Genomic DNA, 22,290 nt, shown 5'->3' with positions numbered 1-22,290 from the left:
TTCAGTTTGTATCTGCACCATCAGCCTCATGATAAAAAGGTCAGGACCCAGGTCAGATTGACTACTTTTTCCTTTCAAATATTTATCTATTGTTATTACGTGCTGCATTGTCTCACTCACAGCATGACTATTATGTAATTTCTTCTGTTTTACTGGCAGTTTGCAACCAATTTAATTAGAGCAGGTAGTACTGCCCTCTAGTGAAAGAGAATGTAATTTTCTGCCTGTTACTCACGCTGATCGCTTAGAGTACCAGGTGGAACCAGATAATCTTCCACGGGACAACTGATCATTTCTCACGGCACACCTATATGTGCCGCAGCACAGTGGTTGGAATGCACTGGATTAGAAATGCAACCCTCCTGTCTCCAGACAGCTGACAGCTAAACAACAACAGCTGTTTTAAGCTAACATGTTAGCTAATGTTAGGCTTGAGTATCCTACAAATCTCTCTTTCTCTCTCTGATATAGTTTAATTACAGTCTCACACCATATGAGAGTTTATTCACTAATCATCACAGTCCAAACACTTCAAAGAATGTTTCAATAACAGCAGCTACCAACAGCCAGCTAACAGCAGCTAACAAAGGTTAGAAGCAGCAAAAACAACAGTTTTACCAAAGCAAAAGTTCCATGTATCCTCAACAACACAACTCATTATTGCTGCCATGACTAGATTATCCATTGCCTGATGAGTTTAAAAACCTTTACTTCTGGAAATCAGCCAAAATTAATTAAATGTTTTATTAGTCAGTAGATGCGCATACACTATTAAAAAGGTCAACATAATCATTTAACAGGGCCTGTGGGGTTTTAAAAGGTTTTTTGATCATTGCAAAAGGAATGTACATTTTCTAGTTCAAAAGCAGAGACGTCCACACATTTCTCACAAAGTCTGTAACCCACACAAACCATTCATTCATTCAACTCAAAGCGTGCTCAGGCAGCTCTCTAATCAAAACAAATCTTAAGAGACTGATGCAGAGTGAGACAGAAAGAGCGTGAGGGGCCCTAAATGTGTTGTCAATTAGCTGCAGCAGATCAATAGTATGGAGTGAAAGAAGCAGAAACAGGAGAGATCCTAAGCAAATCAAACAGGTCTGTTGCTTTTATAAGGCCCGTGACGTGAGAACTGGAACTAAATTTTTTATTGTGATTTTCTTTAAGGCTCTTCACAGACTCAGTCAAAAAATAGGTTTATGGAAACAATGAATTGGATTGTGGTGCAAAAAGGCCTTCAGTTCGCTCGTTGCCACATTGTCCCAGATGCTTCCTTTCTCTTCTACTTCCATCTCTTCCTTTGTAACTGCTTTCATTCTAGCCACCATCCACTCCTATATTATGTGTGTAATTCATTGCCTCCAACATTAAAATGCCCAAACATGTCAGCTTCGATGCGAATTTTGGTAAAACAAAAAAAACAAAACAAAACAAAACAAAAAAACAAACAAAAAAAGATGGATGCATACAATAATATAATGTTAAAATGCACAATGGCCTGTGCCAATTTTAAGTAAACAAGCTGTGTCTTGAGTAGTATGCAAACTGTCCCCACTGTAAGGATGTTTAGCTTTAACAGTGATTTTTAGAATATTTGAAATATTGTTTCTTTACTCTTTGATTAACCAGAAAGGCTCAAACTGGTCACAAACTAAAAAGGATATAAATCATTGGTTATGCTCTGTGACTTTAAGCAAAGATTAAGGAGGAAAGAATGAAATAAAGTAGTCAAATTTAACATTAAGAAGGTTTAGACAATTTTGGACATGGAAGCTGCTAAGCTTACCTTACTGTAAATGCAAAAGGTCTTTATTTCAGTTTTTCTCTTCTCTTCTTACAGTCTGGTGGACACCGATGGAAATAATCACTCCCAACAGACTCAACTGCCATGAATATAACTGTATGTGTCAGGGGAAATGGGCTGTTTTAACATCACATTATTGTACTGTAAATGTCTATGATTGTGCATGTGTTTGAGACCTGGATACCAAGACTGAAAACTGCAGCTGCCATTACTCCCCTAATTATTCCTATAGTCAACCAGGCTTCTTCACAGTGTAACACAGTAAAGTTTGATCAGGATCCAGATGGAAGAGAAGAGAAATAAATTGTGTCTGACAGCTGCTCGACTGAAATTATGTTAGAAAGCGTGAATGAAAAAAGAAATTTGGACAGAGACAAAGACAGACGTGGATGTAGGAATTACCACCTGGACAAGCGATCAACTGACACATAATTAGGAAGATAAAGACTAAGGCAGTAGATACAGTCCAACCACAACACTCATCGGGTGACATTCAGAAGTGTTTTTGTGTTCAAGTTTCCAGATGTATCAGTTAAGAAACACACCTGATAAAAACCTAATCCTGTGATGTGAGCCAAAGTCAAATGTGAGTAATTTGTCCTTAACAAATCAAAGTCTGTGAGGTGTGACATTTTGATATTTTTTGGCATACATTTATTTGACTTTGGGATCAACTCTCCATAAATTTTTACTAGTGAAGCCTTTTTCTCTCTCGCGCGCACGCTTTCAAAGTTGGTAAAACTAAATTATTTTTTTTATCAATTTCTCAAGCACAGTCTGACTTTAATCAGCGGATTTATTTTTTTTATATCTATGTATATCAAAAAATCAGGTTTCTGTATGTACAGTTATATATGACCATCAGTCTTCACTGCTGATGATACTGACAATAATGTCTGAAAGAAAAATGTTAATGTTCAAGAGGACATGTAAGTATTATTTGACAGGGATACAGTTATGTATTCTTTCTTGTACATGTTCTGCTTTATTGTCATTTACAAAATATAAAATTAAAGTAATGAAAACAAGAACAAGGCAGAACTGAAGTAAAAAAAAAACATAATTGAAACTCGTAATATTCATCATCGTTATCAGGATATCTTACACTTAGAAAAATATAAGTGATTAAACAAGGAAACAAACAAGTTTTAGAAAGAAATGAGTGAAATCAGCGACTGTCCCTTATCTTGACATACAGAGCTGCCTGTATCATAGCAGATCTACAACTGCCATGGGTTAGTGCGTTTTAAGGACCTCTGGATGTTGGGCAAATGTAACTTTATGATATTACAAAAGCTTAGTTTTCTTTTTACATTGTTCTTTTTTCTTTATTGTTTACTATTTATAAACAAGTCACATCTAAAAGAGAAAAACAGCAAAGTAATTTTACATGTTAAGGAACTGAAATGTTAATTGAATGAAATACGAAGAACATCTGTGGTGATCAGTTTATCAAACCTGTTTCAACCACAGTGATTTAATTAATGTCACATAAGGTCACAGAGCCTGTTTTAAACCAGAACGCTGGGAAGAGCGGCTTTGTGAATTTTGCATGGAAGGTGTGTATGAGGCTCAGCTTTTCTGATGAAACACTGTAATAACTCAGAATTCCACCTTCCCAATCCAAGAACACTGCTATTTTTTTACTGGAAGGTAATTCCAGCTGTGTTGATGTCTTCCCATGCAAGGCAGTGCATTTAGTCTTAGAGCAGGACAGAGCCCAGGACATCTCATTGCATCCAAGGCCACCACTACTATCCCAATTTCTACCCACTCTTTTGTATGCTGCAGCAATGCAGACCGTCCCACTCCATTCCACTTCCCAGTAGCAGAGACCTTTCAGTCCCTCGACGCAAAACACCTGAGACCTCTTGAACCTGTCTTCATTTTCAGGTCGTGCAGGTTTCTCCTCTACCTTCTTTACAGTTTTTACTTTTCTGTCTCCTTCTAGGACAAGCCTTTTGCTTGCCGTAGTTTCATCAAACTTCAGTTCTACACCATCTGAGAAAGACAACGCAAGAATTTGATATCCTTGTGTACTGGAGAGACCACAAAATATAAATACATAAAAAAAATACAAGCAAAACAACAAATCAAAACAACATTAGCAGGTATAGCAAATTATAATTAGTGATTTTGATTTCAAAAATGAGCAACTGGAGCTTTAACTTGGTGACTACTTGACAAAACACTGAAGATCAGAGACCAACTTACACTTCTTTATCCCCGGCTTTAACCGATGCTCTCCACCATGGTCCAAACTGTACAAGATTTTATTTTATATATAGTATTAGGTATAGTAAGGTAGGGTGAGGAAGTAGTGCAGCAATAATTTTCAAACAGAGTGGAAAAAATATGACTTCAAATTTAATTTATGTTATAAATGAAACATTGACTTTTTATTTCAGGTTCTGTTATAATTTTGCTTTAAAGTTGACGTAGGCTCAGAAAAAGATCCTTCTATATTATTAGAAATAAATGCCTTTTATTTCTATATACTATATTAACAATTATATTTATAACTTACAGCAGTGTCTTCAGCTTCATATCTGGATCTTCCTTTATATCAGTGAGTTCTCTGGTCCCAAGGTCTCCTGGGTGATTATAACTCAGATCCAGATGTTTCAGGAGGGAGGCTGCATTCGATCTGAGAGATGAGGCCAAGAAAGAGCAGCCTGTCTCTGTTACCTGACAACCAGACAATCTGCAGAACACACAGAGATAAATTATTTTGATGGTCTTTCTGACTTTTTGATAAAGGTTTGAAACACTCAAAGAACGATTCAATAAACACATGACACATTAATGTCTTTAATAAGATGATCATATCACCTTCTCTTTAACATCAAGTTGCTGCAGTGAATGTACAGTGGGGCAAAAAAGTATTTAGTCAGCCACCGATTGTGCAAGTTCCCCCACCTAAAATGATGACAGAGGTCAGTAATTTGCACCAGAGGTACACTTCAACTGTGAGAGACAGAATGTGAAAAAACAAATCCATGAATCCACATGGTAGGATTTGTAAAGAATTTATTCGTAAATCAGGGTGGAAAATAAGTATTTGGTCAATAACAAAAATACAACTCAATACTTTGTAACATAACCTTTGTTGGCAATAACAGAGGTCAAACGTTTACTATAGGTCTTTACCAGGTTTGCACACACAGTAGCTGGTATTTTGGCCCATTCCTCCATGCAGATCTTCTCGAGAGCAGTGATGTTTTGGGGCTGTCGCCGAGCAACACGGACTTTCAACTCCCGCCACAGATTTTCTATGGGGTTGAGGCCTGGAGACTGGCTAGGCCACTCCAGGACTTTCAAATGCTTCTTACGGAGCCACTCCTTTGTTGCCCGGGCGGTGTGTTTTGGATCATTGTCATGTTGGAAGACCCAGCCTCGTTTCATCTTCAAAGTTCTCACTGATGGAAGGAGGTTTTGGCTCAAAATCTCACGATACATGGCCCCATTCATTCTGTCCTTAACACGGATCAGTCGTCCTGTCCCCTTGGCAGAAAAACAGCCCCATAGCATGATGTTTCCACCCCCATGCTTCACAGTAGGTATGGTGTTCTTGGGATGAAACTCAGTATTCTTCTTCCTCCAAACACGACGAGTTGAGTTTATACCAAAAAGTTCTACTTTGGTTTCATCTGACCACATGACATTCTCCCAATCCTCTGCTGTATCATCCATGTGCTCTCTGGCAAACTTCAGACGGGCCTGGACATGCACTGGCTTCAGCAGCGGAACACGTCTGGCACTGCGGGATTTGATTCCCTGCCGTTGTAGTGTGTTACTGATGGTGACCTTTGTTACTTTGGTCCCAGCTCTCTGCAGGTCATTCACCAGGTCCCCCCGTGTGGTTCTGGGATCTTTGCTCACCGTTCTCATGATCATTTTGACCCCACAGGATGAGATCTTGCGTGGAGCCCCAGATCGAGGGAGATTATCAGTGGTCTTGTATGTCTTCCATTTTCTGATGATTGCTCCCACAGTTGATTTTTTCACACCAAGCTGCTTGCCTATTGTAGATTCACTCTTCCCAGTCTGGTGCAGGTCTACAATACTTTTCCTGGTGTCCTTCGAAAGCTCTTTGGTCTTGGCCATGGCGGAGTTTGGAGTCTGACTGTTTGAGGCTGTGGACAGGTGTCTTTTATACAGATGATGAGTTCAAACAGGTGCCATTCATACAGGTAACGAGTGGGGGACAGAAAAGCTTCTTACAGAAGACGTTACAGGTCTGTGAGAGCCAGAGATTTTCCTTGTTTGAGGTGACCAAATACTTATTTTCCACCCTAATTTACGAATAAATTCTTTACAAATCCTACCATGTGGATTCATGGATTTTTTTTTCACATTCTGTCTCTCACAGTTGAAGTGTACCTCTGGTGCAAATTACTGACCTCTGTCATCATTTTAGGTGGGGGAACTTGCACAATCGGTGGCTGACTAAATACTTTTTTGCCCCACTGTATTTACATAAAACATTTGAATGCTGTGATTACCCTGCTTAGGTAAACTTGACAAAATTTTCACAGAAATGTCATGTCCTATTTACATAAAGTATGAGGCCAGGTAGACCATTTAATTGGTTTCTATATTCAGAAACCCCCCTTCATCCCCCTTTAGTCTGGGCTTAGGATATAATGGTACTGGAAAGCAATCATGTTGTTGAGGTACAGCTTTTCTGCACACTTTGACTAAAGTGTAAAAAAATATTTGTCTCTAATAAAATTCATATGTGGCTAAAAACAGTCTAGCGTCTCAGCAACCTAACAGTCTGTTATACTTTGTACCATATGGAAACCTTTTAACTTTCTAACAAGAAAAGACAACAAAACCCTCTTTGGCAGTCTGATTTATGCACACTTACTTCAGAATCTCCAGTTTGCAGTGTGAACTCTTCAGGCCTTCTGCAAGATGCTGCACACCCACATCAAGCAAATCATTATGGCTAAAGTTCAGCTCCAAAAGGTTTGAGAATGCAGAGCTTAGGACTGAGGATGTCAGACCACTGCAGGCTTTTTCAGAGAGCTCACACCAAGTCAGCCTGTGAAAATGAGACATACAGCAAAGTGCTATGAACTGTTACTTTGCACTAGTATGTTCAAGTAACTAAAAGACCAGTGTATACAGTTATATAAATTAGTTGTTGGACAGAACATAATTTTTATAGCTCTACCTCTGTGCACCACCACATTGGAATTTAAATAGAACAATTAAGACGATGAGGGTTTCCACTTAGATTCAAGGAGATCTACAAAAATTTTTCATTTACTTTAGAAATTACAGACACTTTTAAACATAGTTCGCCATTTTCAGAGGCTTTGAATTAATATCACAAATATCCCATTTATTTGCCTTAAAAAAAATCTAGCATGTCAGGACTCACCGTCGGAAACACCGTCTGATCAGTTTTCCAGTGTTTGGCTGCAAACTTCCGAATTCATCCTGTGACTTACATCAGCAATCACATAATAATAATAATAATAATAATAATAATAATAATAATAATAATAATGTATACTTTATTGATCCCCATGGGGAAATTGCTCTCTCTGCATTTGACCCATTCACTCAGTGAAGCAGTGGGCACCCAGTAAGCAGGCGCACCAGGGAGCAGTGTGTAGGGATGGTACCTTGCTCAGAGGTAGGCTACCTCAGGGTAGCCCTTCAGTGGATTCGAACCCCCGACCTTTGGCGACCACTCTACCTACTGAGCTATCCCTGCCCACATCATCAATAAATGCCAGTGGCACATTTCCACTGTTATGAAGTAACAAGGGAACATGACTCACCTGACCATGAAACTGCTTGTCAGTCAATTATCCAATTACTGAAAATAGGTGACTTTCCACAAAGTTATCTGTAACTACTGAATAGTGAATGTCAAGTTGTTCTTAAACCCTCTGAATTAACCTCCTAAGACCCGAACTCTTTCATGGCATGCATTTTTAATTTTTCTTTGCTATTTGGGCTGAGTGGGACCTGATGAATGTAAAAACAAAGAATTACCAGATTTTTATTTTTACCTAATTTTTGTTTCTGAGAAAAATGAGATCAACATATGAGGACATTCGTTTTAGATTTTGATAGAACAGTAGCAGTATAATGTCATTGTAAGTGGATATCAGGCCCTTGTAGAGTAAATTTAGGTATTTTGGTCTAGACTACCCAAAATGTGATGTCCACATATGTGGACGCCAGGTCCTAGAAGGTTAAAGCAGAAAGTTTGAAATTCAAACTTGATAAATGACACTGAATTGACTGAATCTCCCACTAAACTCACTGGAGTTCTCCTTCTCTGTGAAACCCGTTTAGATAGTTAAACTTTGTGCACACTGAATTACAAAAGTAATTATTCAAAAGTACTTACAAGGTAGTTTTTGAGACTTTGACCACTGGCAACATTCCCAGAAGAACTTTCTCTGATTTCCGATACTTTTTCAGATCAAACACATCGAGTTTCTCGTCTGACGTCAACAGCACAAACGTCAGAGCAGACCACTGACCAGCAGAGTAATCTTCAAAATTCTGTTTTCCTGATCGCAGTTGCTCTTTGATGTCTTTAACAAGAGAGTGATCATTAAGCTCATTCAAACAGTAAAAAAGGTTGAGGTTTTTATCTGCATCACTGATGTCTTCGTTGATCTTCTTTTTGATGTGCTCAGCTGTCTCCTTGTTGGTCACATTGTTATTTTTTTTGTCGTCTATCAGCAGCTCTTTCAGATGTTTCTGATTGGTCTCCAGTGAGAGGCCGAGCAGGAAGCGGAGAAACAGATCCCAGTCTCCATGTTTACTATCTAAAGCTTTGTCCACTGCTTTCTTGTAGAAGTTGGATGCAGGCAAATCTGAAACCACTGAAGGAGGTGGGGTAAGCAGATTTTCACTTTTGTTACTGAAGACGTAAAACACATAGAAAGCTGCCAGGAACTCCTGAATGCTCAAATGAACAAAGCAAAACAGTTTCTGTAGGTACAGTGAAGGACCTTCTCTCTCGATCTGAGTCAATATCCCAGAAAAAACAGCAGCTTTTGTGATGTCAGTACCACACTCTTTCAGGTTTTCTTCATCAAAGAGAAAGTTTCCTTTAACAAGCTCCTCAAAAGCTAGTTTGCCTAAAGATATAATGGTTTCCTTGTTTCTTTCATTCCAGAATTTATCTATCTCACAACTTTCACTTGTCTTATCTTCATTATACTTTCTGTTAGCCTGTCTGCACTCAATCAAAAGAAAGTATGTGTACATGTCAGTTAGAGTCTTGGGCATTTCATCATCTTGGTTCTTGGTCACATATTCCTCCAGGACCTTTGCAGTGATCCAACAGAAAACTGGTATGTGACACATGATATAAATGCTCCTTGATTTCTTCACATGGGTGAGGATTTTTTCAACCAAAGCCTTATCCTTTTCCTTGTCCTTGTCCTTGTCCTTATCCTTGTCCTTGTCCTCGTCCTTGTCCTCGTCCTTGTCCTCATCCTTGTCCTCTTCCTTATCCTTGTCCTCGTCCTTGTCCTCATCCTTGTCCTCTTCCTTATCCTTGTCCTCGTCCTTGTCCTCATCTTTTTCCTCATCCTTGTCCTCATCCTTGTCCTTGTCCTCGTCCTTGTCCTCGTCCTTGTCCTCATCCTTTTCCTTGTCCTTATCCTTGTCCTTGTCCTCGTCCTTGTCCTCATCTTTTTCCTCATCCTTGTCCTCATCCTTGTCCTTGTCCTCGTCCTTGTCCTTGTCCTTATCCTTATCCTTGTCCTTAAACCTCTTCCTGAAGTACTCTTCTTTTTGCTCATCATTGAATCCTCGCACCTCTGTGACCCGGTCAACTTTATCAGCAGGAATACGGTTCGACGCTGCAGGACGGGAGGTGATCCAGATTTGAGCTTTAGGAAGCAGATTTCCTTGGATGAGGTTGGTCAGCAGAATATTGACTGATGTTGGCTCTCTCACATCGGTGCATTTATTACTTTCACTGAAGTTAAGATCAAGGCGACATTCATCAAAGCCATCCAGAACAACCAGAATGTTGTACTTGTCATAGTCAGTTATTTCTGAGGTCTTCATAGCTGGAAAGAACTGATGAAGAAGGTTTTCAAAACTGAGTTGTTCCTCTCTTCTCAAATTAAGCTCTCGGAAAGGAAGTGGAAACATGAAATAAATGTTTTGAACTGCGTTACCCTCAGCCCAGTCCAGCATGTACTTCATTGATGCGATAGTTTTTCCTATGCCTGCCACTCCAATTGTCATCACAGTTTTAATATGTTTATTTTCACCAGATGTGAAGATCTCATTATATTTAATTGCTGTTTCTTGTTTAACTGGTTTGAACTTTGCATTTTGAACCTGTCTGGTCTCCTGCTGCTCATTGACTTCTCCACTCTGTCCCTCTATGATGTAGAGCTCTGTGTAGATCTCATTCAGGACAGCAGAGGTTTTTTGCCTGTCGATGCCCTCAGACACACGAGTAAACTGCTCCTTTAGTTGAGACTTGAGTTTGCGTTGGCTTGTGATATCAGGCTTCTCTGTAAGAAAACATTAGAAACAGAAATTACACAAGTATACATTGTGCACATTTGTCTTGTTTTCAGCAATAAAAAATTTGTTATTAGTCATATTAGTTATAATATTTACTACATTTGTCTTTTCTGAAAGTTTTTTTTTTTTTTAGTATTTTGACTCTTTTTTTGTCTGACATATGTTCTACAAAGATGCACAATGATATCTAATTGCATGATAATCTTACCTCGTATTTCTGTCACCCTATCAACACATTTTTCAACATTCAGCTGTTTAAAAGCTGAAGGTCGGGACGTTATCCACACTAGAGCCGAAGGAAGCAGGTTCCCTTTAATGAGGTTGGTCAACAGCACATCCACTGAGGCTGGCTCACTGATATCAGACAAGGTGGTGTTTGTGTCAAAGTCAAGTGGAAGCTGAAATTTGTCAAGTCCATCCAAGACAAAACAAACTGGGAAGTTTGAAAACTCAGTGATTACAAAGTCTTTGGTTTCCTTCAAGCAATGGTTGAGAAGACCCACTAAGCTATTTTTATCTTTCATCTTATTAAGTTCAGAGACTTCGAGTGGAAATATTCCTAGTTCATTTTCTTCACCTATACCAAAAAAAGCTTTTGTTCTGTCTGCAACCCAAGTGAAAAATGAAGGGTTTTTCTTTTCCGCCCACTGTTTTATGAATTTCTGTACGTGGAAAGATTTTCCAACATCAGCCTCTCCAAGAGTCAGCACAGTTCTGATTTTTTCCCCATTCTTATCTTTAAAGATATCAGATGTTGCCTCCACCTTTACCACAGTCTGTTTCTTTTTCTGATCATCGGTGACCTCTGCAGTGCTGTCTTCTCTCATGATGTGTTCTGTGGTTTTCTGGTTAGGATGATTGGTGTCTTCAATCAGAGTGATTTCTGTACAAAGTCTTTCACGCATATGTGTCACCACCTTCGTCCATCGCTTTGACGTCTCTGAAAAAAAAAAGATAAACATACCATGAACAACATCAATTATTAAAATAATTTTTAATTGTGTTTAAATGTGGAAAGCAGTGTGTTGTCTTTTAAAGCTTAATTTTGTTCAGTACCTTGACATTTTGTAACTTTCTGGATATAATCAGATGGAATCTTAACAACTCCTGAGGGTCGAGAGATAATCCAGAGATGAGCAGAAGGAAGCAAAGTCCCTTTGATTAAGTTTGTTAGCAGCTCATCCATTGTGGCCCTTATATTCATGACACTCAGGTCCTTGTTAGTTATAAAATTAAGGGGAAATGTGCATTCTTCCAGGCCATCCAGAATAAAAAGTATTTTAAACTTGTCGTAGGAGAGATCTCCTTGTTGTTTAATATCGCTGAAGTAATCATTCAGCAGTTCTTCCATACTCTGAACTTTGTGTTGTCTTTCATTCAGCTCACTGAACTGGAATGAAACTATAATGTCTATGTTTTTGTGGGTCTTCTCTTTTGCCCACTTAATCATGAACATCTTTGTTTGAAATGTTTTACCAACACCAGCCATTCCTTTTGTTAGCACTGTTCGCACATTAAACATATCTTTGTAGTCGGGTGGCACTTCTTTTTCTTCCTTTTGTACACGGAGTTCTGTGTCGATCTCTTCCTCTCTCTGGCTTTTATACTTTTTGCAAATTGCAGACTTCAGAATTTCTCCTGCATTTTTCACTAAAGCAAAAAGATAGAGCCAAAAATTCGTATGAACAATGTAGTATTCAGCAATTGCAACAATTTAATCAAAAGTCATAATAGCAGTTATATGGCTGTTGTAAATAAATACAATAACATCTCATTCTTCTTTAGTGTGACTCCTTCACTGAGGCGGGAATCTTGTAGTAATATGTTGGATTAAGAAAAAATATGTAGTTTGTACATGTTTCAATTAATCACTGCATCTATTTCCCATTTTCCTAGAAATGTATAAAGAATTAGAAATGGGTGGTAACTCAAGACTTTTGGATGATATTATACTATAAAGACCCTTGGTTGCATTTAATTTTAAGGTATAGTCTCTGTAATAATTATCTTACCTCGTATTTCTGTCACCCTGTCAACACGTTTTTCAACATTTAGCTGATTAAAAGCTGAAGGTCGGGACGTTATCCACAACAGAGCTGAAGGAAGCAGGTTCCCTTTGATGAGGTTGGTCAACAGCACGTCCACTGAGGCTGGCTCACTGATATCAGACAAGGTGTTTGTGTCAAAGTCAAGTGGAAGCTGAAATTTGTCAAGTCCATCCAAGACGAAACAAACTGGGAAGTTTGAAAACTCAGTGATGACAAAGTCTTTGGTTTCCTTCAAGCAATGGTTGAGAAGACCCACTAAGCTAATTTTGTTAGCTTTCATCTCATTAAGTTCAGAGACTTTGAGTGGAAATATTCCTAGTTGTTTTTCTTTTCCTTTACCAAACATAGATGTTAAAAACCCAGTAAAACCTGAAGGGTTTGTATTTTCTGCCCACTCTTTTATATATTTCTGTACGTGGAAGGATTTTCCAATATCAGCCTCTCCAACAGTCAGCACAGTTCTGATTTTTTTCCCATTCGTGTCTTTAAAGATATCAGATGTTGTCTTCACTTTCACCACAGTCTGTTTCTTTTTCTGTTCATCAGTGCCCTCTGCAGTACTGTCTTCTCTCATGATGTGTTCTGTGGTGTTCTGGTTAGGATGATTTTTGTTTTCAGTCAGAGGGTTTTCTTTAGGAAGTCTGACGCGCAGATGTGTCACCAGTTTTGTCCATCTCTTTGAGGTCTCTGAAAAGACAGAACAAAATAAAAGATATGTACCATGAATGATGTTAATCGTTATTAAAAGTATCTTTTTTTAAGTCTGTTTAAGTAAACAAACCAGTGTGCTGTTATTAAAGCTTAATTTTGTTCAGTACCTTGACATTTTGTAACTTTCTGGATATAATCAGATGGAATCTTATCAACTCCTGAGGGTCGAGAGATGATCCAGAGATGAGCAGAAGGAAGCAGAGTCCCTTTGATTAGGTTTGTTAGCAGTTCATCCATTGTGGCCTGTGCCTTCATGTCAGTCAGTATCTTGTTGTTTTTGAAATTCAGAGGAAATGTACATTCTTCCATGCCATCCAGAATAAAAAGTATTTTAAACTTGTCGTAGGAGAGATCTCCTTGTTGTTTAATATCACTGAAGTAATCATTCAGCAGTTCTTCCATACTCTGAACTTGGTCTCTTTCATTCAGCTCACTGAACTGGAATGAAACTATAAAGTCTATGTTTCTGTTGGTCTTCTCTTTTGCCCAGTTAAGCATGAACATCCTTGATTGAAATGTTTTACCAACACCAGCTATTCCTGTTGTTAGCACTGTTCGCACGTTAAACATATCTTTGTAGTCGGGTGGCACTTTTTTTTCTTCCTTTTGTACACAGAGTTCTGTGTCGATTTCTTCCTTAATCTGTTCTTTATACTTTTCATTTAATGACTTCTTCAAAATTTGCTTCATTTTTACAGCATCTTTCTCTAAAGCAAAAAGATAGAGCAAAAAAAATCATATAAACAACATAGTATTCACCAATTACAGCAATTTACTAATAGTAGCAATATGACTGCTGTAAAAAACAAAAAAAAACAATACAACTGCATGTCATTCTTTGATGTAACACCTTCTTGGAAGAAAGAAACTTGTAGCCCGAGATACCTTCTTGTTCCAGTAGCCCACTTCTCGCCTCGCTTAGCATAGGGGGTGTGGCCTTAAAACCCTTAGTGGATACAGACCCCCCTAGCAGGAATCGAACTTGCGATTCTCTGCTCCAAAGGCGTGTAGTCTAACCACCACGCTATCCAGCTACTGGAGAAGTGTAGTCGGATGGTAACAAAGGGAGGGAAGGTAGTCAGAACTGAGGGGATCGAACTACCAGAAGGCAACATTGCAGACATAGAGGACAGTTACAAGTACCTGGGGATCCCGCAGGCGAATGGGAAACATGAAGAGGCCACTAGGAAAGCTGCAACCACCAAGTACCTGCAGAGGGTCAGGAAAGTCCTGAGGAGTCAGCTGAACGGTAAGAACAAGATCCGGGCCATCAACACCTACGCCCTGCCCGTGATCAGGTACCCTGCTGGGGTAATAGGCTGGCCAAAGGACGAGATAGAAGCCACTGACATAAAGACAAGAAAGCTCCTTACCATGCATGGAGGGTTTCACCACAAGTCCAGCACCCTGAGGCTGTACGCTAAGCGGAAGGAAGGGGGCCGGGGACTGGTGAGTGTCAGCACCACAGTCCAGGATGAGACAACAAACATCCACGAATACATCACGAAGATGGCCCCAACTGACAGCGTGCTCAGTGAATACCTCAGGCAGCAGAAACCCAAGAAAGAGGAGGAAGACGAGGAACCATCATGGAAGGACAGGCCCCTGCACGGTATGTACCACCGGCAAATAGTGGAGGTGGCTGATATCCAGAAATCCTACCAGTGGCTGGACAAAGCTGGACTGAAAGACAGGCAAGACCCCAGGTGCAGGCTGTGTAAAGATGCCCCAGAGACAATCCAGCACATAACAGCAGGGTGCAAGATGCTAGCAGCAAAGGCATACATGGAACGCCATAACCAAGTGGCCGGTATAGTGTACAGGAACATCTGTGCCGAGTATAACCTGGAAGTTCCGAGGTCAAAATGGGAGATGCCCCCAAGGGTGGTGGAGAATGACCGAGCTAAGATCCTGTGGGACTTCCAGATACAGACGGACAAAATGGTGGTGGCCTACCAACCGGACATAGTGGTGGTAGACAAACATGAGAAGACAGCTGTAGTGATCGATGTAGCAGTTCCGAATGACAGAAACATCAGGAAGAAGGAACACGAGAAGCTCGAGAAATACCAAGGGCTCAGAGAAGAGCTCGAGAAGATACGGAGGGTGAAGGTGACGGTGGTCCCAGTGGTAATCGGAGCACTAGGTGCGGTGACTCCCAAGCTAGGCGAGTGGCTCCAGCAGATCCCGGGAACAACATCGGAGATCTCTGTCCAGAAGAGCGCAGTCCTGGGAACAGCTAGGATACTGCGCAGGACCCTCAAGCTCCCAGGCCTCTGGTAGAGGACCCCAGCTTGAAGGATAAACCGCCTACAGGGGCGAGCGGGGAATTTATATATACATATACATATACATTTACATATATACATATGTATATATACACACTGAGTAAAGCAGCCAGACATTTTCTCAAGTAAGAGTAACAATACTCCATAATAATATTACTCAAAGTACAGTGTAGTAAAACTAGTAAACTTTTTTCCCCCTTTTTTTTTACTCCTAAGAGTATTCTTTTCCAAAAAGTTACTCAAGTGAATGTAAAGGGGTAAATGTAATTAGTTACTACCCACCTGTTTTGGTAGCACTGCTGTGGTCACATCATGTGGTTGAGCATCAAGAGAGAAGACATTTTTAATTAATATTTTATTTGTCAGCACAGCAGGATAAATAAACTGTGATATCATTATCTTCATTCTGGTTAAGTGTATCACTGACGCTTCACTTTGGCATTTTCTCATATTATCTCCATTTCCTTTTATTCTTTTACAATTAAATCAAACTTATAATATTGCTGTTCAGATTTAAGGTTAAGTTAAATGCTAAACATTTGTAAATATCTCATCTTTTATTTACCTCTGAAGTTTTATGTAGATTACTGTCCAGTATCCTCTATTCTAAAGTAAGGGAACACTTTGTTTGAACCCTCACTGATTTTGTAAGTTTGCCTAAAAGTAAAGAAATGATCAGTCTATAAATTCAATAGTATGTTAATTTGAACATTAAATTTTTCTTAGGGAATAGGACAACTGCACCACATCAAACAGATGGGCCCCATAACGTCAAATCTTGGGTGAGAACCACCTTCCCTAAACTCTTCCAAAAAGCTAAAACCATAAATATTGTACTTTTATAACCAGACATTGAACTGTCAGAAAACACTATTCCAAGGGTGTAATTGTGATTTTTTTAATATATTTACTAACATCAGTGGGATTTTAAATTGGGTGTTATTGGTGATAGAACAGAAACTGTAAAATTATTTCATAAAAATCTTACCTTGGTGCTGTATTCTTGGAGTCTGGAGGGTTACCGCTGTTTCTTTCTGTGCTTTTTGTGGCAGAAGAGTCTGGTTTTTGTTTGCTTTAACACAGATCACAAAATACTTCCATCAGACTAAACAATATGGTGCAATGTGTGAGATTCTTTTGTTCAGAACATGAAACGTATATCTACTCAAGTTAGCATGCTAACCAGGTGCCCATGTTTCCCTACACTCAAAAAAATGAATGAGGTGGATTGTTCAGTGTATATTAATTATTTATTTTCATTTTACTTAAAATATATGTTTTTGTTAAGTTAACATATGTTTTTCTAATCAAGTCTACGTAATTGTGTCTATTATTCAACGTACATAATACTAATGTGTTACTTGATCGCATAACATTTAAGTTAAGTCAATTAGGATCGATATACCTTGTATATCCACAAGGTGGCAGTAATGCAAAAACAGTTGTAATGAAACCGCGCAGAACAAGAAGGTTTCACGGCTTGTGCCTGCTCATGCACAAGACTTCAAATTTAACTGAAAAAGGCTGTTTTGGCGCCAAGCTGCTGTTTCTTTGAGAGGTAAGACCACTTTTTTCTTTGACTATGTTGTGTAGTATCTATATGTCCAGCATGGTTATATTTTGCGTTTGTCTTACAAGACATGTTATATCGTTTGCGTGTGCTTGTTTTACATTAGTTTTACTGGGTCCTGGACATGCTTATTTTGTGGACTGTGTAAGAAACATTTTTATTGTTTTTTGTTTTATTAAGGGATTAGCTACAGGGGTTCATGGGGTTATTCTTTCAAGGGGTTATTTTTCCATTTGCTTTCTTGGGATTCCTTTTCTGTAATCCGAGAGTCGGAAATATCGAATAGGATAGCAAGGATAGCATAAAGTGACATTTAAAATCCAAAAAGTCAAGGGCGAAAGCCACTGTGACACCATTGTTCTGCTCTATCAGTAATCTGTATTATGTAAAAATGGTCTGTAAATACAGCATGTTTCCTAGCGGAGTTATACATATCAATTAGGGTTGCCAACCGTCCCTTAAAATACGGAATCGTCCCGTATTTCGAAACAAAAGTACACGTCCCGTATTGAGCTAATAAGGGACGCACTTTGTCCCGTAATACAGTGAGAATCAAAAGTAGTCTATAAATGTTAATGGAATTAACGCTTTGTTTGAAAACATAATTCCCAGCCCCTCTCCTGCTTTGTGACCAATGAGCTGACAGCACACTTATGACAATTCGAGTATGACAATTCAGATTACCGCTCGTCTCATTGGTCGAGGAAAGGTCGCTTACGGAGAAAATACCGGAAGACAACAGATGACCACAACAACAAGCATGGCCAACAGGGAAACAAACGCTGACACTGCGGTGCAAGTCTCGGACGACAGTACACCTAAAGCTGGGCAGACACTGTGCGATTTTTTCAGTCACGTTATTCAGCTCCTGCTCAAACTGCACGATTGACTCGCAGGGGTTAGACGTTGGTAGGTCACGATGCAGGTCTCACACTATACCGCCCGATGCTCTGATGCGACCTGAGTGCTCACACTGTGCCTCCATAAAATGAAGGTTATAACAGAAAATCTGTCGCTCTCCCTCTCTCTCTCTGTCTTTCACTCACACAGACACGCACACCACCACCATCAACTTTGCTAAATTGCTAATGAAAAACATTGATCAGGCAGCTGTGATTGAGCAGCAATGTAAATCCAACTATTTTCACGGTTGTTGTGGTCGTGATCATTTTGTGAGGCCACATTGGAAAGCTCATCTGAGCCTTTTCGAAGTTCTACAAGTTGTGCCTCCATCGCTTGTGTCCAGATCACACGCTGCACAGCCGTGCTGCTCCGTCTTTTTCACCGACGTTTACGTGTTTGCGCGTGAGCAGTGTGAGCGGCTGTGGTGACACCTTCACGAGCGATTGATGATCGGGAGCTGGTCGTGAGGTGTTAATCACTTCTCGTTACCCCACGTATACTACACGACGCACGATGAAGGCCAAAATCGGTCCGATCACTCAAAAATCGGCTCAAAATGGGCCTAAAACCGCACAGTGTGAGCCCAGCGTTAGAGCAGCAATGTTTGTTCCCCTCAGAGAAAGGGAAGAATGGGAAAAGGAAAACACCTGGCTGGAAAAAGTTAATATGGGCATGTGCAGTGAATATCAGCGCTATGTGGCCAGAAGTGTGATAATATAATTTATTTTGTGTAATAAACAACTGCAAGGATAGATGATTACAACAAATAGATGACTAATACATAAAAGTAATACATAGATGAATAATGATGATGAGTTAAGATGCGTAATCATGGGAACAAGCGGGTTTACAAACAGGAGCAGCTGATTAGCATTAGAAAAGCTGAAATAATACCTCAACTGAAGCCAATTGTACTAAATGCACTAAATGTGCACTGTTACAAGAATATTTTTCTTTCTATTGTTTTCTATTATTTTAAGTTAAGCAGGACAGAGTTCTTTTAAAGAAAGATTTACTTATATTCTCAAAAGTTAAGCATGACAGGCTTCTGTTTAAGAAAGAGACCTGTTTTATGTGTTAATGTTGTCATTTTGAGCTAAAAATAAATGGCTAAATGATCATTTGTTTCACATGTGTTCATATCACAAAGAATAGAATATGCATGTACTTAAATCAACTTCAAGTCAAATGGTTAAAAAAATAATTTCACACACAAAAAAAGAGCTAGAAAATTCACCACACTGGGAAGGGTGAAGACAACTGGGTCGCCCGGCCCTGGCCACGAGGTGTCCCTTATTTATTTTTCAGGGAGTTGGCAACCCTAATATCAATGTAGTTATAAATTACAGTTTGTGAAAGTACACACTTAATTTTTTTAATAAAATTATTCAAGACATATGAGTGGACAGACAATGGAGGTCGACAGACCTGGTGATAATTGCTTCTATAGAAAGTTAGCACATGGCCGTGTCAATCTCTTGCTTTTCTTCTGAGTAGTATTTTATTTAGTTGTAATTCAAACAATAATTTGCTTCTTGAAATTAAGGAATTAATTATTTTTTTTCTTTATAAATCTCAGATCCTGCCTTTACCTGCTCCCTCCTATACTGATGTGGTGTATGTGGTATTGCTGAGCTTGTATGTGGTATGTGAACTGTTATACTTTTAAAAACAAAACTGTTTTATAAGTTAAGTTTTCTTTTGTGACCCATCCCATGCCCCTGTTATTTCTTCTCCACATCTGAACCATGGTAAAGGTTGCAGTTCAAGGGCCTGAGGCATGAAATTCTTTTCAGATCAGCTGTGATCAATATTTTTTGGAACTTGATAAATAACAATAAAAGCTGTAATGGCTCCATTAGCATTTTGTGTAAATGTTTGTGTTAAAATTATAGCTTTAATGAGGTCTTACTACATTAGTTTTAGTTTGTATATGTGTACATATAGTATGTATATTTACAGTACAGTATGTTGTGTTTGTTGACATATTTTCAGGTGGAAGCAGAATATGTGAGGATTACTACTGCTGCACATGTTCCAAGGCTTTTTACACAACTTGACCAATACACTGACCAGCTCATAAAAGTCTTCAAGAAAAAAGGAGGCGTTGCAGGGAAGAAAATTAGACAAACTTTGGCCCCAGCCACACAGGTGCGTTATTCTGTTGGTAGCAAAATATTATGGCTAATAAGATCATTTTCAAATTTAAACAGCTAGTGTATGGTAGCTGCACAGTGCACTTACATTTATATTAAGCAAGACAAAGTTTGGTACTCAAAACGTTGGAAAATTTAAATTACCTAAACATATGTAAAATCTGATCCCTTGATTTAGGTTAAACCAGAAGTGAATGTTTTTATGTTATGTTTTGAATGCAAAAAAGATGATGTATTAGTTTGTCTTTACCTCCATTATGGACATATATAATGTGGTGGAAACCCTGCCCAACAGGTTAACTATTCATGTCCATGTGATGATTAGTTGGTCTTGTGTACATGTCTATCTGTGCAGTGGATATGTCATTCATTTTGCGTATAATGTGAGTTTCTGTCATCCTAAAGTATATCTGTTTTCTCTTCCTGTATCTCTGCCACTCTCTACAGAAGGAAACCATTGAAAAGGGGAGGGAGTGTGTCCTCAGGGCACTACCTTTTTACCTGAATGAAGACCCAAGCATCCTCTTCAAAGAATAATTGGTTGGTAATTTTAGTTTAGTTTTTTATCTGTATTAAACCAAATTTTGAATAACTAATGTTGTTGCATGTTGTAATGTTGTTGTTGTTGTTGTAATTTGCATGGAACCTGTTTAAATGTTTTGGGAAATCTTCTTGTATACCCAAACTATTTATATTTATCGTTGAATCTGTAGTCTAAAATAGTGGCACACTGGGGTGCATGTTCCTAATATTGTGTTTACGTCATTAAAGGGTAGCTTTGGCCCTTTTTCTTTCTTTTTTTAAAACTGGATGCCATTTTTCTATGTTTTTGTGTCTAAGCTACAGCTGTTCAGAGGGAGCTGGAACAAATTACCCTTGCTATCTTTACCATCGAAAGAGCTGATGCCAGCACTCCTCCAGCCGATGTGGGTATAACCATCTAGTGTGTCCTGCATGACCTGGAAGACCTGGCCTCTGCATGTGCACTCTTAATGGGTGGGATATATGCACTGAATCTCAGTTAACCTCAAGACTGAAAGCTAAGAGACAATCAAAAGTATTGAGATTTAAAGGATTTAATTGAGAGATGATACTGCACCAGAAATGTTGAAGGGTGGTGTGTATATTAGCGTTCAAGGCATATTGTTATGAGGTGGAAATATGTTCATATTCAGTTTGTGTTACATTGTGTGCATTGTAAAGGTAATTGCAATACATACTAAAAATAAGGGTAAGTTAGGAGGTTGATCTGATATCCTCGTGTTGGTGTTGTTCCCAGATCATCATACTAAATGTTGTTCCAGGATCAACATTGCAAGTGACCAATCAGAATGTTGTGACGTCATACTTTTGCGACTTCGGGAAAAACCGGCGTAAAACAAAAAACTGTACTTAAGCTGCGAGAAACCGCCTCTGTCCGCCGATCAACTGACCCTAACCGTAACCCTTTAATAAACAGTAAGCAGAATTGATATTGTCCTTGCAACATTGGAATTTCATAAATGCACGAATGGCTTGGAATAGAATAACGTCACAACAATGTGATTGGTCACTTGCAATGTTGAACCTGGAACAACATTTTCATGATGGTCTGGGAACAACACCAACACGAGGATATCAGATCATCCAAGTTGGGAATGCAGGATGAATGTATATTTTGTGGACTTTTAAAGACGAACAATTGTTTCCATGTTAAAATGTTTACATCTGAAGTTTTTTGCCCAAACACTGGTAAAATAAATGTTGACAGTGGCGAGTGTTAAATGGTTACTGCTGTGCTGTTGCAAAAAAACTGAACGCTGACAAGCTGTTTTATTGTTAGACCATAATGTTGGCATGTTTTGTTAAAGTTTTATTTGGGATGGTGATGTAATTTTCTTTGATTGCTAATATCAGTGGACTATTTATTATTATTATTGTTGTTGTTGTTGTTGTTGTTGTTACATTTTTTTTTTTTTTTTTTTTAAATTGTGGCTGTTGAGGTGGACACTTCACTTTGCATTGTTAAAGGAAAGCACTTCATTGGCATTGTGTTACTGGACTGACCCTAAGCAATCATTGCAAATAGCAACTTTGCTATCCATTTTAGACACTAAAAGAAAAAAACACTCACAGACCTTACTAGCATCACATGTGCATAACTCAAGTGTCATCTTATCAATGTGTTATGTGATCTTCAATGCGTTTTTTTTCTTCTATTTCTGGTAGATACAGACATTTAATTTAAAGTCTTGATGTTGCATCTGTCTACATACTGTTAATTACTAACCCTAATGAGCTG

At 38.8% G+C, this 22,290-nt stretch overlaps 1 protein-coding gene and 1 long non-coding RNA gene across 3 annotated transcripts; one reads left to right on the top strand and one right to left on the bottom strand.

Moving 5' to 3' along the window:
* Nucleotides 1-2,845: 2,845 nt before the first annotated feature.
* LOC146684291 (uncharacterized) lies at nucleotides 2,846-13,596 on the bottom strand. The gene is made up of 10 exons (XM_085444620.1): nucleotides 13,200-13,596; nucleotides 12,346-13,068; nucleotides 11,390-11,983; nucleotides 10,542-11,273; nucleotides 9,556-10,320; nucleotides 8,181-9,210; nucleotides 6,678-6,854; nucleotides 4,332-4,508; nucleotides 4,019-4,065; nucleotides 2,846-3,805 (listed from the first exon to the last, which is right to left on the bottom strand). The coding sequence occupies exons 1-10, from the start codon at nucleotides 13,594-13,596 to the stop codon at nucleotides 3,282-3,284; spliced, it is 5,166 nt and encodes a 1,721-aa protein (XP_085300746.1). The 3' UTR covers nucleotides 2,846-3,281.
* Nucleotides 13,597-16,585: 2,989 nt separating this feature from the next.
* LOC146684290 (uncharacterized) lies at nucleotides 16,586-22,045 on the top strand. 2 transcript variants are annotated; one of them, XR_014917201.1, is made up of 4 exons: nucleotides 16,586-16,938; nucleotides 19,849-20,004; nucleotides 20,457-20,549; nucleotides 20,850-22,045. It is a non-coding gene; the product is annotated as an uncharacterized LOC146684290 (long non-coding RNA). The 2 variants fall into 2 exon arrangements; XR_014917200.1 differs by lacking the exon at nucleotides 16,586-16,938 and adding an exon at nucleotides 19,168-19,498.
* The last annotated feature ends 245 nt before the right edge of the window (nucleotides 22,046-22,290 follow it).

This window comes from Copadichromis virginalis, linkage group LG20 (genome assembly GCF_057382275.1).
Source record: "Copadichromis virginalis isolate Kocher_CV1m ecotype Utaka linkage group LG20, C_Virginalis_male_GT1.1, whole genome shotgun sequence".
NCBI classification, from domain to species: Eukaryota; Metazoa; Chordata; class Actinopteri; order Cichliformes; family Cichlidae; genus Copadichromis; species Copadichromis virginalis.
Note: the sequence above shows the minus strand (reverse complement) of the source record. Positions and strands in the feature narration are given on the sequence as shown.